Below are 17,819 nucleotides of genomic sequence, written 5' to 3' on the forward strand. Positions count from 1 at the left end.
GGGGCAATTAAAATGTGGATGTATGGATTTAGTTTGATGGGGTTTTTTTAAGCCTCAGTTGAGCACACAGAAAAGAAAGGAGGAGAGGAAATGCCACAGTCTCATAGTGTTGCATCATTTTGCAAAGACCTATTCCTTTGGGAGAAGGAAAAAAAAATAGTTAAAAAATTCCATGTTTTCAATGAAGTTAAGAAATTTATCTTAGTTGATGTTGATAACCCTGTTTTCCTTAGAAATCAAGATTCTTTGGTGAGCTAGGAAATCAAAGAATGTCCCATCCATCACATATACAAGATTTCAGGTATAAACTCACCTGAGGTACATTGTCAAACTATTTACTTAGGAAAAAAAAAAAATAATCCTGACTGTATTTCTCCACATCATCTCTCTAAATGCTTGTTTTCTTCAGGGAAATATGGGGTGTTTTCATGCACAGCCTGAACAGCAAAACTTCCCTTTGCCTCCCATTTGAATGATTAGAACCTAAACCCCATGGAGGAAATCCTGAGGAGTTTCTACCAGGGTTTCTGGTGGACCCTGGCAGAAGATAACATTGCATGTAGGCATTCAGGTGTTACTTCAGGAGGCTCTGCAAGCATTTTGAGTCTCCTAACATCGTTACATAGCCAGTTAAGGTTGTGTCTTCTGTATCAGCTGCCTGGCCAGGTAAAGAGCTACAGGCAATAAAAAGGGTATAAAAGATGAATTACAGAGATAACACAGGTCTAGCTCAATTTGGAAGGACAGACCATCCCATGCAGGGCACGACACTGCTCAGCAGTTAGATGGGTAAATCTAGGTGACAGTGTAAGCCAGGTAAGCCCAGGACTTGGTAGATAATACATATGCAGCAGCTGGATTTTAACAGCTATTTTCCTTTTTTTTTTTTAAAATTTTGCACAAAGTGAGTTTTTGTAAGCAAAAACATGGAGCATTTTGGTGTCACTCAGAACAAGGACAGTTTGTTTGTTCTACCTGCCTGGAGATAAGCTCAGTTTGCTGATAATAGGCATTGCTGAGCCTGTAAATGGAAGGCTTTTATTCATAATCTATTCATACATGGTACTAACAATGCCTGATGACTAAGAAATACTTGAATTTCTAAAAGAAGCAGCTTTCTCTGTAGCAGAAAGGGCACATTACATGGAGAACTATGCAAGCACCTGATGCACAAGACAAATGCCTCCAGCAGAAAGTCAGATAAAAGCAATTTTATGGGCACAAAAATCACTACTAAACTCAAGATCCTGGATAAATATTCAAAATATACTGTGTATTTGGGATCTGGCCTTGGGCTAGGCCTGGCTTGGGCAATAGAGCCTCTGACACAAGTTTGAGTCCTGACTTGTTTCTGAAATATTCTGAATATTCTGTATGTGGGCCTTAGAAAGCACACTACAGTCTGCCAATAGTAGGCAGGATCTCAAGCAAACTGCCTGCTGAAAAGCCAAATTTGAGAGTTCACATACTTCTTCCCCCCTAAGTATTACATTCAATGACATAAAAAGGGCTAATTTCCATGGCATCCATCCCACATTCCTCAGGCTGCCCAAAGAGAAGAAACACGAGTTATCCGCCCAGTTTCAGATTTTTTGCTTGCAACCAGAAACTGCTGGGACTTCGAGCCTTAAATTCTGAATAAGCTTAATAAGCAGTTATTCAAGAAACTAAGAAATGCTGTTTTCACAATCTGGGAGTGTCAAAAGTGTACATCAGTCACCCTCTCATCTTGTCAGCAAGGAAGGTGGACACACAGGCGATTCCTTCTCAGAACGCAGACACATTCTTCACTGCAGACCTGAACTTCCTCACTTGAATAAAATCCTCCTCCACAATTACCAGCTGCTATGCTGCTCTAACGAGAGGAAGTAGAGACCCAACATGTCAAATGGCATCTCTGAGTGACTTGATGCCGTAAATGTGATGTTTCCAGGTGGTTTACATAGGTACTAAGAGAGCCAATGGGATCCTGGGCTGCATCAAGAGGAGTGTGGCCAGTAGGTTGGAGGAGGTGATCCTCCACCTTTACTCTGCCCTGGTCAGGTCCCACCTGGAGTGTTGTGTCCAGTTCCGGGCTCCCTGGGATAAAAAGACAGGGATCTCCTTGAGAGAGTCCAGAATAGGCTACAAAGATGATTAAGGATCTGGAGCATCTCCCCTATGAGGAAAAGCTGAGAGACCTGGGGCTGTTCAGCCTGGAGAAAAGAAGACCAAGCGAGTACCTTATTAATGTTTATAAATATCTTAAGTAAGGGATGCAGGGGGAAATGGCCAGCCCCTTCTCAGTAGTCTGTGGAGACAGGACAAGGGGCAGTGGCTGCAAGTTAGACTATAGAAAGTTTCGCACCAACATGCAGAACTTTTACACAGTGAGGGTGACAGAGCCCTGGGATATGCTGCCCAGGGGGGTGTGGAGTCTCCATCTCTGGAGAGATTCAAGACCCATCTCGATGCCCATCTGTGCAATATGAGCTGGGGAGCTGCTTTGGCAGAGGGGGTGGACCCGATAATCTCCTGAGGTCCCTTCCAACTCCAATGCTGTCAAAATGGCCTCATCAAACTCCACAACCCCATTATACAGACATTACCCCTCTCACTGCAAAAGCATGCTCGTCATTCAAATATTCATTTACTAAAAGATTTATATTTCTATCAGTGTGCTGCATACAGTCCCAGGCAGACTCAGACCCTCAACCTGAGCATGAGTGTTCACACACTAAGAGACAATTCGCTATGCCAAGCTGAAGTCTGATCTGGATAGGAGCTCACATAGGCAGTAAGGAACCACAGTGGAAGGTAATCTATACTTTGTTATACCTGCCTCACATGTGATATTGAGTTTTCCTGAACCTCTACTATTTTTATTTGAGCAACTAAGCAAATCAATGCAGCAACTACCTTAAGTCTGCACGTAGTTTCTGAGATATAAATTATTTCCATTTATCTGAATGGGGACTTAAAATTATCAGTAACTTCTGTGACCTTTTTTTGCCAGACCCCTCTCACCTATACAATTCTGTCCAGCTCACGAGCTGCCTAAACACCCAGCTCCTTCTGGGATATTTTCAGCAATGCAAATGTCTGGGGAAGACAAAAAAAATCCAGCAATAGTGTCAATTTAGAAAGAGTGTTTTCTAGACACTGAATAAATACGCTATTTAAAGTACATTATTGATATATAAAATCAAGAAGCCTGGTAGATAATTTATGATTTCCAGGTTCTGACTAGTTTTACAAACCAATGCAAAGAAAGAGACACGGTGTGTTTGGCAGATGAAGGAAGAAGTTTTCTGATACCAGCTCCACATTAGACAACCTGAGCCCTTTTTCTATCTTTTGAAAACCAAACTAGCTTAGAGCAGTGAAATTATTTTTCTCTCTCCAATGGATTAGACCTCGAATGCCTACAGACCTCCAACAGGTCCTGTCAAAGAGGAGACCTAATATCTCTTTGGCATTGCCAGGTTCTGGAAATAACTGACTAATTTCTCTTTAAAACTACAGCTTCTGCAGAAATCATTTCCGTCGGCATAACCGCCTCGAGAAAGACTCACTTGTTATCAGTCAAACCATCAAAACACAAACCTCCTTGAAAACAAACAATGATCTGGAGGACCACAAAAGATCACCCATGAATTATAGAAAAGATAGGTCCTGTTGCAGCACTGGAAGTTTCCACCTCTCAGTGACGTTGCAGAGATCCTGACTGCTGAACAGTAGAGGGAAAAACAACACACTGAGCCCCAACAACTTGTAGTGTTTCACACTTCAGTCCAGGAAAAGACAGACAGATCCCCTTTCAAACCAAACACATGATCAACTGTATCTTCTTAAGGGAATGGGTCCTGAACAGAACCAGTAATAGAAAAAAGTTAATAGCAGTTCTCAATCTTACGAACACTAGTTACCCTGGAAAGTGAGGTATACACTCTTCTACATCATCCTTTTTTGTCTTCCAGGAAGACCCTGATCAGCACATACATGATATCTTTTATACAGAATTCAGCTACATGTGTCTGGAACAAGTTAAATATTTGGTGTTGCTATAGAGATCAGACTTAAATTGTGCATTACACCACGTACCTGACCACACATTCAAGTTCAGGTAATGACAGAAAGGTAGCTTTTCTTGGTTTCTCTGCACACTAATGTAGTTTTGCTTTGAAACACCAAACAGGAAGACATTGTGCATACTGAAATACAAGTATTTAACTATTGCATATATGTCTCAATTGATTTTCAGGTTAAAAAAACCATTTGCCTTAACCTTCTGTTACACTTAGTCCACATCCATCTTAGATAAACCTACCATGTGGTAGTGTTATATTTGCACCATCAATGATTGCTTGTGCCAGTTCATGATCATTGCTCTCGAAAGCATGTGCAGCAGCCTTGAGGGCATCCCAAATCTCCTTGCGACCTTCAAAAGCTGGTGCTGTGTCCCAAAACTCGTCTCTCTTACTGCGTAACTGTCCGTCTGTCATGGGGTAATCGCTTTTCCATTTCGGTTTCTCTTTTTTCAAGGGCTGATTGCGACCGAGAGCAACTGTGGAGGAGAAAGAGGAAGAAGGGAAATTAAAAAAGGTCATGGAAGAGAATTACTGAAGTGCCTTTTGGTTATTCTGTTTAGGATCTATAGAGCTAAAGTTTACTTCAGGGCAACCCTGAGCCTTCCCCACCATCGCATCACCTCGCTCCCTTGGGCTCCAAGCTGATTTTACTTCTTAGAAAAATCCAAGGGCTAAATTCTGCTTGCTGATTTCACCTGCACCTTGGAGCACCCCACAACTTCTCCCCAAGCTCCCCAGTAATTCCGCATCCTTCCCCCTGCACCTTGTGTGTTCAGCTCACAGACTCACACTCAACACAGACATCTTTCAAAGGCTGTAGCAGCTGTATAGCAAGATGCCTGTTGTCCCAACACCAGGGTGCAGTGAGACCACACTGCATCTGGATCTTGGCTCTATGCTGCTACCAACACTCTCCACTCAACAAACAAAATACTCTGTTAATACAAGAGTTTTAAAAGGCACCTTCTCCCCCACCCTGCCCCCACCATTATCTCCTTTTGAACAGTTTTAATTTGGTCTAAGTATCCATAGGGAGGCAAATAAGATGCACAAAGGCTAGAATTATCAGAGATAGAAATTCCTATAGAATAATCCAGGAATCTACCAAGCTTTAAGAATTGGTTACCTCATTCACAATCAACAGGAAAGCATTTGTTTCATTTTAACTACAGCTTTTTGTGTGTAATAGCCAGTTAAAATAATCACATAGGTATAATGTTGGTGGATTCAAACCACCTGCTCACTACAAATTACAGCACTGCTAAGACTGCGCTGAGCCCTTCCCTTCCATTTCTGCAAGTAAAGGCTCATTTCAACTGCTGCTGAAAGGAAAAGGGAAAAGAAGTGAGCAAACTTCAGTGCACACCAGAAGAACCTCTCCCTCCAAGGGTTAAAGCCCCCCGTCGGCCACCCCTGCAGCGATAGGTGTCAGCCCCTGCAGCGACAGGCTCCCTGCGATGGGACCTGTGAGGACAGCATGGGGAAGAGAGCAGCGACAAACCACAGAAACAGTTCTCGCCACGGCTCCATACCACAAAACCCTGAATGCATTGTTTCAACGTCTCCAGAGGAAATGAAGTGCCCTTCAACAGTTCAACTAAATTTAAGTGTGTTCGCAGCTGAAAATAAGCAGCCCTTCTTCCACGGGGCAGGTCACTGGAACCAGGTGATGAGCACTGAACGCTCCTGAATGACAGGTAAGGTACCCAGAACTGAAGTCAATTAAGGATCCCACCGTGTATGATGCTGGAGAGCCATCAGTTCCAACCGTCTCCATGAAGAGCCCTTGTGATCCCAGGGGAGCAGAGGAACCCCAGCTGCTGTGAGGCCAGGGAAGCATAAAGATGCAGTCTGTCACCCCACGTCCATGTTATCAAGGCTGAAATATCTCTTATGAGAATAAGACACTACAGCTGTCGTGGTATCAAAGCCTGCAGAGCAAAGCTGCTGCTTACTAGGTGCTCCTAGCTAATCTGCAAGGATGGGAGAACATCAGGACAAACAAGGGTTCACACTTAGTATTCTGTATCCCAGGTCCATCCTTAGAGATAATAAGAAATACTTCCTTTCTCCAGACCCTCTTTCCCCCCTGCCCCCCCAGACAGTTGTCAATAGCTGACAAAAAAAAAAATCCCTTCTCTCCTCAAATTTACCTTAGCATTCAGTTTTCAATAGAAAACTGTAACGTCTAAATACTTCTTAATCTACATTTATGCTGGATCTCTATAGTTAACTAGAAACTATTTTTATGGTGAGCAATGTATGTGTGGGTGAGGGACATGACTAAGATTAAGTATCAATATATCAGAAATACTCATTTCAAGGAAGCTGCAACATTTTGCAAAACCAGTATTTAATTCAGGTAGTCCTTGTCCTTCCTTGATTTTTTTCTGCTACCTGTGCACTCAGCTGGTTTCCAGACATCACCCCAAACAATGGGTTTTGGGGTTGACCGTTAGTGCCTAGTGTTGCAGGAGGCATTTCAACATCACACAGGCTCTAAGGAGACCAACACACATACACAAGGTTACAGCCTGCACCCTTATACAATCTCACTTTATATTACCAAAGAACTACCTTCTTATATTCATGACTCAGAATGACGTTCACACTTCAGAAGCAGAGACTTGAAAATATGGTGTTTAAAAGAACTTCTGATAAGGTAACATTGTCAACTATGTCAAGAAGTGAGCCTTCTTCAGATTAAAAAACATATATATATATATAGTAGAGGATATATTTGCATGGAAACAAAGTCACATCTTTTAATTAAAAGCTCCAAATAACAATTGTATGGCACACATGCAATGCCTCCAGCTGGTATCCTGTATCCCATGCAGAAACTAACAATAATAAACTTCTGAATCCTTTCAAGTGACCACAAACATTTATTCCTTTTTGTTTCCATGGGATTGCTTCCATTTGCTTTTCAAAGAAGTGCTGACCATTTAACAGATTTCAGAACAGCAAACCCAAGTGTTTACAAAACACCAAGTTTCCTGGCAAAGCCCAGCAGTTCCTAGTCCAAGCCTCAGCTGAGCACACGCAAGCTGGGAGCCCAGGATGATCCAGCCCAGAACAATGGCGAAGGAGGCAGCCCAGACAAGATGGACTGCATGCATTGAAGTGTGTTATGAAACTGTAACAACATATGTGGGAAAACACTTAAACAAGGAATTGTTTCCTTATTAAGGCTTAGCAGTCAGAGCATGAAAATTTCAGACAGGACAACGCAAGAAATTTGGGTCAGTGGGCATCTTTTCTTCCACTCTACTTTAGCTAACATCTGTTTGTGTGTACATTGAATGCATGCTAATTTATCCCACAGGGCACTCTCCTTCTCCCCAAACATTAATTATGAAAGCGGGTTAAAGGCACTTCCCGCAGTCCCCGGGCACGGCAGCCTTTCCTGCACACAGCCCTGCCGCCCCTTACCCAGCACCACGGCACAAACTGCAACAGGCCATCTCTCTCCCTGGCTTCCCCCTCTACCCCAAGACAGCATCTGAATAGATTGCTCTTCACTAGACAAGAATAGCAGGGGAGAGACTAAAGAGACAGAGATCCTAACAGTCTCAAATAACTTCTCCCTGGAGATACAATCCTACACAGACAGTAGTGACGATAAACCCAGAGATAAATTCTTTTTTTTTAAGTTGGAAAGAAGGATGGTGGAAGAAAGTGACTCTACAAATGTCTCTAAAGCCAAATCCACTCTAACAAGCCATCCATTCCAGTACTAAGCCTTTAAACACAGCTTGGGCTCAGAAGCCAGTTCTTTAAAATCGCCTTTAGCATGTTTACCACTTATTAGAAGTGCTTCAAGAATCCCCTAAAAGCTTTATGCCTTCCCCTGAAGAAATACTAATCTTTCTCTAGCTGTCTGGATGGATGGAGCAGAAGGGATACAAGAAACTTAAGACATGTAAAAAACCTAATGTGTAAAAGGGCCCCAAATCTTTCCCTTTCTACCTCATGCTTTAGTTGCTAAAAAAGAAACATCACTCCACGAATTTCTACAATCAAAGTTTTGGACCACATCAAAGGACTTTCCCTTTTCTGTAATAAGGCTGATAAAGACTAGTCAGAACAGGCAACAAAATAAACATCAGCAGTTTGAAACACTTTGTCAGGTATTTACAGTGCTTTTATATTCCTTGCTTTGGAAGTAAACTAGAGCCCAAAAGAAAACATTGACTTCATTTAAGACCACGCACATCAGAGGCACAACCAGCTTGCAAGATCTGGAAGAGAAAGCAGCATCCACATTAATTTTTCATCTGACATCACTTCGACATAAGTAAGAAATTATTAATATCCTGCTTGAAAATATGAATAGTTTTATAAATGCCAAGGCGGCAGGTTTTCTGAAGCAATGCTGAAAGTTGCCCATCTCAATAGATGGCAACGGTTGATATTTTTGGCAAGAGATTTATTTAGAAGGAAATATGAAGGCCATTAACAGTCTGCTGTTGAAAAAGGAAAAGATTGGCACATTTGTAACACTCCAAAATAGTTTAGGTTGGTCTCGCTCAGATAGCTCACAAATACCCAGGTGGTGCTGTGCATCCCAAAGAGGGGTAGGAAGCTGCTGACAGACCTTGAGTAAAATCAGCCTTTCTCAGGGTGGAGAACCACAGAGGTCACTCTGTGGCCTTACCACAGGCTTTTCCTGGGCTGCTCAGTGGGGTTACTGTAAAGTGATTACAGACATGTTCTAGCCAGAGAGTTGCCTTAAATACACCTCCTGAGCAGCTCCCCTCCAGTGTGAACTGCACTACTACTTGCACAGTACACACAGCACAAACACCCAACACCATTTTTAGGACTTGCCAAGGTCCATTCAGGCTAATGGTAGAAACAATAGCTAAGAAGTAAGAAGTCCTGATAATGCATAATGAACTTCCTAGGGCTCAGCATGCCTAAAAGCAGAAACCCAAACCCACCTTGGTAGGCACCCGGGATACAGGGATGCCAGCACAGGAGTTAGGAGCGCAGTGACACACTGCAGGCTGGAGAGGCAGGTGAGTGGAGAGCCAAGTCTTGTGTGAACTCAAGCACCCACCAGCATGTCCACCATTCAGGTATCCCTACACACACAAAATCCAAGCACTGTTCAAGCCTCCTTGCATAGTCAAGCGTCCCTTAATAGGCTGTTTGATACCTCACAGTGACCTACAGACAGTGGGAGACAAGCAGTAGGCTGGTTTGGCCCATCAGTAGGATTCAGCAGCATGCAACGTGTTTTCCCTTCAGAGGCAGAGTACCACCCCAGGATCCTGGAGGCACCTACTTCTGTCTGACCCACTGATCTTAGCTCCTGGCACACCACAGTGTCTTAATTTGCAGAAGCAAAGACTTCTCCAGTCCTTGCAGACTATCTTATAACTTCTGAAGGTGTGTTTCCCTCCCCGCAGCTTCCCATCAAAGCAATGGAATCAGTAAGGTTATCTATGCTGCATTTGAGTGAGCTTATGCAGATAAATCCAGATATTTAAATCAGCTTCTTAACAGAATGTCAAAAAATGTCTATGTAGAACTACATTTTTTTTTCAAACAGCTGTTGTGTTTGTTACGTCGCTGTCACTGTGGATCACAGCACTGCTGCCTCCTCCAAAGTGGACCAGATGAGGAGGAGCAGCTGGTAACAGAGGACTCTCATACTAAAAGCCAATCTCCAGCTAAAGCATTCATAATTCCTAGTTTATACACCCATGAACTGTAGCACTCGATAATCAAATTGGATAATATTTCTGCCCCAAAGGGCTTACTGTCAAATCGAATAAAGGCAAATGCAACAGCTGAATGAGACATCAGACAGCTTATGGCCTCTGGAGAAGGACAGGTGGACCTCTGCTTCAGTTGAGAATTAGATTTTCTTCCTTCCTAGTTATTGCCCACCTAGGTAGCACTGTAAGAGAGGCCACAGGATCAGGGTCCCCGGTTACAACCCTGATTTACCTCCAGCAACCGAGCTGAAATCTTCAGCATCTGGGGAAATGTCTCCTTTGCTGTCAAGTCAGCCTTACGTGAGCTTTTCCCTCCCACCCCACTTCAAGTATCTTTCACCTATTTCTTAAAATAACTTTAGGAATAAAATTTGGCATGTTAAATTAATGCAAGTGCTCCACAGTGAATTCTTTGCCTTTTCCTTTGAAACAGAAGCATATGTTGCTTGTAGCATTAGTCTTTTGCTGCTCTTGTAAGAGGCAGGAGAAACTGTCCCACTTCAGCCAAAACGTGTGTTGGAAAAGCCTTTGTGCACACACAACCCACCCAGGGCACAGGGAGCCTGGCACTGCAGTTCCCAGGAGGAGACACCTGGACTGGACATGCTCTTTTTTAGGACGGGAGGCCCAAAGCTGTGGGGTCTCCACACACCCACCAGAGGTTGTGTGCTGGAGCTGCAAGAACAGAACCTTTCGGGGCTTCCATGGCTCTGCAAATGTGTGTGACAAGAAACAAGCACTGGGGAGGGCTGGCATGGAGGGACCCTCAGCCTGTGGAGCACGAGTTAAGAGCAGACACAAGCGTTAGAAGATAGCATCAAAACGTTGAAATGACACGAGTATAGGGAAAATCTGGCAATATCCAGTAATATATTCTTTTTTCTTCTTCTTTGTTTACATGATGAGGACTACTGCTTGAGTGTTGAGAGATGAAAAAGATTCTGAATGAACTGTGGCAAAAGGAGCAGGAGTGTCCAACAGAAGGGCTGAAGGAAGGACAGAAAAATCACCAATCTGACAGGAAAAGATGAGACAGGTTTTCAGAAGCTGTTCTTAATGGAAAAGGTGGGATTTGATGACTGACAGGAGGACAGGAACAATAAGCTGTCAGGAGACCCCAACACAGCCCAAGACTGGCAAAGGTTGAGGCCAGTGAGGAGAGCGCAGCACGTAGGTATTGATGGGTTTGCTTAAACTTGGAGACACACACAGCTTCCAGGGGAAGTGATACCCTCCCAGGGATGCACAATCTGAGACACAGCAACGAGTAATTATTTGAAGACAGTCAGGAGAAGCTAACTAAATATTATACAAATTGAACTAACGATGAAAAATATTTTCTTTACAAAATTGCTTCCCTGTTGAGGATCAGTTGCTAACAAAGTATTTTTCTAAGACAAATGAAATGCAAAGTAACAGTTTATTACCCATAAAGTTTCTTTCAGTAATAGTCCCAAGGGTTTCCCTCCCCACAATCATTGAGCAGTACTCTCTACTTTATCAAATGAGTCTCATTTTAAATCTATTTTACTCCAATTTCCTCATAAGGCATCTTGTAATTTGGTATCAATATCTAGCTGCAGTTCATCCTCATCATTTTCTCCGCGTGGTTCTCTGGTGTAATCCTTTCAGCAGTCAAATTACCAACGTGTTTGAGGGAACAGGCAGCACAAAGGAGAGGTGCAGAAAAACAGCCAAACCAGGGAGGGGGGGGCAGGGGGAAGCATATTGCATCCAAGCAGACAATTTGAATTACATTAAGTAGCACAGGCTTACATAATAACAGGAAAGTGGCAGAATCTTATCTATTTATTGCTCATTTTCAGTGCTTTTATTTCTTAAGACAGTTGCATTTTTGCAAGGCAAGAACAGTATTTTGGAAAGGAAGTGTCCCTGGACAGTAGCAAAAGACTTACAGCCTTACAAATGAAGTATCTGCCTGAGCAATTAAATTTTCCTAGGAAGGAAATGAAGGAGCACCAAGATTTCATAGGAAAACTAAAGGAAATATCTAAAAGTACAGTCCTGAGTGTATTCAGAGCACAGGAACATTTCTGGGGACCCTGGGGGCTGAGAGACAAGAGCTTTCCAAATGCTGCATGTAGACAGACAGATATAGACAAATGTAAAGACAATGCCTGAAAGTAAGTGAAGTTTTATGTGTTTTCAAAAAGGGAGGTTGGGGAGGGTGAAATAAGTACTACAGAAAATACCCTGTATTTCCTGATAGAAATTGAAGTTATGTCTTTAAACTGATGTGCAATAAAACATCAGGCTACAGGCTCAAGCCCATTACTACAGTGCAGAAAAAACAGTTAATTTTGAGCCGGACAAGAAGCAAACCTGTTGTGTGAAGCTTTTCAGAGCAGCAAGTCTAGCAAAGACAAACCTGTGCACGAGAAGTGCACCCACCAACCAGCCTCAGGGCTACTCCCCCTTTCTGCTACCTAGAAGGGAGTGAAAGGAGGAAGAAGGAAAGGAAGAAATCCAATGGAAAAGGAGAAGAACCAGCTGGGAGCAGCAGGGTGATCACTGTTCACAAGCCAGGCTTGCACTCCCACGCCAGCAGCCCGCCAGACACGACGTGCTGGTGCTAAATGATGTATGTGGTCCCGCTGGGGAAAGGGGGTGCCATCAATCACCTGTGACATCCCTACACTCCATGTCAGCCAGGCAAACAGTACTATGTCCCCCAGACAGCTGCTCACCTCTGCCAGCACTACAGATGTCGGGAAGCATTGCTTGAAGCAGGAGCAGGGAATATGCCTTCCCTGTTTCTCCAGGTTTCTCCTCAACTCTTCCCCGAGACCTTTCTCCCAAAGGAGTTAATTGCACAGAAGAAACTGTCATGAATAAAATGCAAGTTACGCTGGTAATTACAGGCAGCTTTGGACAAGTCAGACATGCACAATGTTTCCCTGCCTCTCCACATGTGCAAGGCACTAAATCTTTGCCAAGTCAATCCAGAGGCTTCACAGCATGAGATATAAAACACATGAGAGTATGAGGGAGCATGAATGTGCAGGACAAAGAAAAATTGACTCTAATTATCAGCTATTTTCCATTTCTCCCATCATTTTCAACAGGAACTGCAGAAGAAATCAAGAGCACTTGGTATTTCCAGGCAGCTCATCACCCCTCACATTTCAAAGAATCCAGCAGTACTGCAGTGAGAAATAAAAGCTTTGTATTTTTGAGATCTGCTGCCTGAGAGTACACCAGATCCAAACATCCCACTTCATCCCAACACACACAGAGGATCTATCCAGACCACCAACAGACCTGCCACGTGCTTCACACTAGGACATGCTGCAGTGACACAGGTCACCTTTCACATACATTTAAAACCTATCACTGTATTTTGTCTAACGTAAGGTGCAATTCACTGTTGAGAGCCAGCTGGCATGAGATGAACTTCAGCCTCCTATCCATGAAGATTTTATAAGAGCTACAAGAGTAGGACAGCAAACCCTGATGGTTACAAACTCTAAGTGGTGGCAGAGCAATAATGCAAACAAAGCCACCAGAAACTTCTCTACTGTTATTTGCCTCAACATTTTAAACAATATTTTTCAAAGGAGGTTTTTCACATTGGTCTCCCACTGAAGTTCAGCACTTTCCCTTCACTACAAGACAGACACTGAGGCACAGGAGCCTGCCCAACAGGAGCAAAGCTGGGGAAGAGTCTAGAGCAGAAAGTCTTTTGAGGAGGGGCTGAGGGAACTGGGGTCAGACAGTCTGGAGAAAAGAAGGCTGATGGGAGACTTCGTTGCTCTCTCTACAGCTCCCTGAATGGAGGTTGTAGCCAGGTGGGTGTTGGTTTCTTTTCCCACTCAGCAAGTCATAGGATGAGAGGAAACAGCCTCATCAGGGGAGGTTTAAATTGGAAATCTAATCTTCACCAAAAGGGTTGTCAATCAATGAACAAGCTACCCAGGGAAACGGTTGAGCTGCCATCCCTGGAGGTATTCAAGAGACGTTTAGATGTGGTGCTCAGGGACACAGTTTAGCAGTGGATTTGGCAGTGCTAAGTCAATGGTTGGACTTGGTATTCTTACAGTTCTTTTCCAACCTACATGATTCTATGACTTCCTAGCGTTAGTTCCACAGCTTTACTACTAGTTTACAAAAGCTTTGTGGTTACCCCTGAGCCCTGCCTGCCTACCTAGCTTACTGCTGGAAGCAAACACAAAACACTTCCCAATCATCTCAATTAAGCTCATGATGCTACACCTCTCCTGGCACATTAAAACATCTAAGAAAATAAACAGCTTTGAGGAGTCATCACCACAAATCCTCAGCACCTTGGTCAAGGGGTGATCATGGATGAAGCAGGAACCCCACCAGGCAGGACAAAGATGATGCCCACTGATCTGTGTTGATCACACCCTGTGAGAGGAAGCTCAGAGCTACAAATTCTGCTTCCACAGCCAGCAAGAACAGCAGTAGCTCTACTGGCTGCTCAGTGTTAGCTTCAGCTTTGCAATGAAGTTCTAGTGTACTGCATTACAGTGGAAGAACTGTGAGGGACAGGGATTATCAACTCAATTACCTGTGTGAGCACTGCTTATGTCAGAATTTAAATTGTTCCCATCACTAATAGATGCATATCCAGAACAAGATAAAGATTTATTCATTCCTGAATCATCTGTACCATCTACAGTGCACAACTACACTATCTTTTTGGAAACCTACGACAAGTACCATTAAGGAAGCTGTCAGCAACAGGAAAATACCCTGTTTGACATTGACTCTATAAAGCACACACTTCTTTTGACTTCTGCAAAGCATGGTTTAAGCTAAGACTGGATGGCAGCTGAGAGCTTGGCATCAACACAGCCTCTCACATGCAAAACAGGATAATCACAGTGCACAGCACAGGCCTGGGAACAGCTGAGGGAAAGTAGTGGGGAGCTGCACAGAGCTTACCTAAAAAAACCCCAAACCCCAGCACCTTCTATCTCCCATCATGAGAATGAAACTCAGCAACTTCAAGAAGTACTAAAACCCTTTTGTATCTTCCCCTCAATTCAGTTAACAGGGAAACTTTAGACACATCAGACAAAGCTGTACTGTAGTAAGTACCTCTGACTGCCCAACTTCACACCAGTTCACTGTGATGATGAGGGCACCTGCCTGCTCCATGCCAGCAGGATGGACCAGTCTCATCAGCTACTGTGGATTTAATATAAAGAGTGATCTAGTATTCCCAGCAGCAAGTTAACATAGCCCTGGCTCAGGAGTCTGCTTCCTCCTCAGCAATGTTCTCCTCCTGACCACTGCGGAACAAGCACCTATATGAACTGCTAAGGAAAGATTTAAAGGTATTTACTAGAGGGTGATATCCCTCCCATCAAAAAACTTACAATCTGAAGTACTGCCAGTGCTTCTCTGCACACCAACAGCCAAGCTCTGCACACTTTCAGCCAGGCACAAATCAGGGTCTGGCTCAGCAGTGTTTAAACAGAAGCTCTGCTTTTACGTTGGCCTAAGCCATGGGAGCGGCACAGCCAGCGCCAGCCTCTGTCATGCAGTCACAGACCGACCACACAAGGTCATCACAAATTCTGTGAGCTCAGTAAGTGACAGACAGGGACATCTGCTGTACATCTGGTCCGTGTTTAATGTGCCACCAGATCTTCCAACACTAGCACAATTTTCATTTAAGAAAAAAACCTCGTAAAAATTAAAGACAGCCTTATCTTTCACTCTGCCAGAATCACAGAAAGCATTAAGCTGATAGCCTCCTTTAAACAATGCAGCTGGCTCCACCCTGGTTAGGTACCAGCATGCTGAAAGCCAACTGGCAAACAAACCCTCCTCAGCAGACCCACGTGTAGTGTGTATACACACGGTGCTGCAACTTCGAAGACTTTCTGGATGATGCCATGGATGAATTTACTTTATTGCAAATAAACCCAGACTCCTGCAGCTCTTAGCCTGTTCATTGGGATGGGAGGAAGGCCAGCAAGGGAACTAGTGGGAGGGGAAGCGTGATGCCTGGCCTGGAGCAGATCCTCCCCATGGGTGGCTGCTCCTGCCTGGGGGTCTGACAGAAACAAGCTCTGCCAGTGCCACAGAGACTCAGAACTAGTTTCAACACAGTTTAAACCTTTTTAGGTCACCACTACAGCTCAGCACTAGCTAGGAAAATTTTAAACCCAACAGTGATCCCAGAAATCCAGAGGGTTCCCCTGAAGTACAGTTGCTTAGGAGGAGCGGCAGAAGTCAGCACGACTTCAGATCCCACCTGACACAGTCTTCATTTGCACTGGACTGTGTTGCATTAAAACCTTCCACCAAAATTTGAAGTTTAACACTGTCTGTGTAATATAAGGCACAATACACAAGACAGATGGCCAACTTAACGTTCCTAATGAATACTCAAGGCACACAGGGCATTGCTCACCATGTCACTTCTCCTGTACATGCCAGTCACAAATTCCAGCAGGGAAGGAACATAAAAAGCCTCAGAGTTGGTAACTGTTTTTACAATGACCAATGATTAAATTAGCTTAGCTACAGGATCTAACACCACGTCTTGAATTTATTCCAGTGTCACAGTTATTGGCAGGGATAAAGTTACACATTAGCCAATTAACTAAATGCACTATTACTGTATCTCAGCTACTTAAGCTCATCAGTTAATTAAGAGATCAGTATAAGCTGAAAATAGGAATCTTACCTGACACACATACCAAACATACATTATCTTAATGATTTAATTTTGCAGTTCTGTATTACACTCTACAGGTGCCATTTGGAAAACTGGAAGGCAATTGCTGTGCTTAAGGAGCAGGTAAAACACGCAGAAGTAAACATTTAAAGATTTAATCTAAGGAAGTCTCTTTCTTCAAACAATAATTCTTGCTCCACTAAGCTCTATTTTACAAGGTAGTTCTTCCATGATAAAATTACAATTTCAAACTCATTACAAATTACTTCTGTATCAATTTTAGATGCTTTCAACTTGGTTCCCATTTAAGAAGCGTTTTATCTTACTCTCTAATTAAAACCTAAGACTCATTTTCCCAGGGACTACACCCTGGTAATTTCTGAGAAGTGCAAGCTGAACAAGGCTGATCTGTGGGCACACAGCCATGTTAAACACCTGCAGCTGTGGACAGATGTGTAACAGCGGGACAACACATTCTCAGTGCTCCTCGATGTCAAGCTTCTTTCTGCAAAGTATTCTCTCAACCAGCTCTTAACATTACATGGCAATGTCGTCTTCAACAGCTGCCAAGTCAGTCGTGCCATGCACAGCACCAGCACACCAGTGATCTAGGAGCAGAAAGTCAAGCACCCCACTTGTTGATGTTTATCCTCTAAGGTCACAAAACACAAGTCATGACACCACAGCATCACTCCAGACTCCCCCAGAACATGGACCTGGTTTCTGTCTACCATCAAGTCTATCTTTTTGGACTATTTGTCCTTCCTGGCAGCTTTACAGCCTACAGGATAAAAATAACCCACGGGTAAGACTTCCATTTCTTCAGCAGGTTGATTAAAACCAAAACCAACCCAAACCCAACATAAACCCCCTTCCACACTTCAGCTGCACTTAGCACAAAGGCTTTTCATCCACAGAGGAGGTTTCTACATGCTACAGTATTTTAAGTAGCAGAACTCATCCTCCTCCCCTGCTGCTCCGTGTTTCCCCATCTGTAAAAACCAATTCGTCACAACATTAACAAATGAGTACGACCACAGAAACTAAATGATCACATTGCTGAGCCTCCAGGTGCTCCCAAATAGAGAAATACTGAAAGAACTAGGTCCATTTTAGTGTTCACACATTTGACTGTGCACACTGAACTTCCGCAGGCCAGAGATCTGACAGACTGGTGCCTTAACGGCCCAGTGAAAACAATACACATTCATTACTTCTTTTCCTACAGTCAATACTTTCTGGATACACAATCCAGTTAATAAGCTTGAAAATTTATTCATGGAAGTACATATGCTCACAGCCTAAGCAAACTCTAGCCTTGAGTTCAACAGTATGTCATCTAAA

General features: G+C 43.4%; 1 protein-coding gene across 1 annotated transcript in view; it reads right to left on the reverse strand.

The window, feature by feature from the left end:
* The window catches only part of UBTD2 (ubiquitin domain containing 2), a gene marked incomplete at its 5' end in the record, with an annotated part of 54,512 nt that overhangs the window by 19,828 nt on the left and 16,865 nt on the right, over positions 1 to 17,819 (reverse strand). The window contains one exon of the mRNA XM_084268585.1: positions 4,310 to 4,546. Coding sequence (XP_084124711.1) covers positions 4,310 to 4,546 — 237 coding nt within the window. The remainder of the gene's footprint in view (positions 1 to 4,309; positions 4,547 to 17,819) is intronic.

Source organism: Gallinula chloropus (assembly GCF_964237585.1).
Source record: "Gallinula chloropus genome assembly, chromosome: 10".
In the NCBI taxonomy this organism is placed as follows: Eukaryota; Metazoa; Chordata; class Aves; order Gruiformes; family Rallidae; genus Gallinula; species Gallinula chloropus.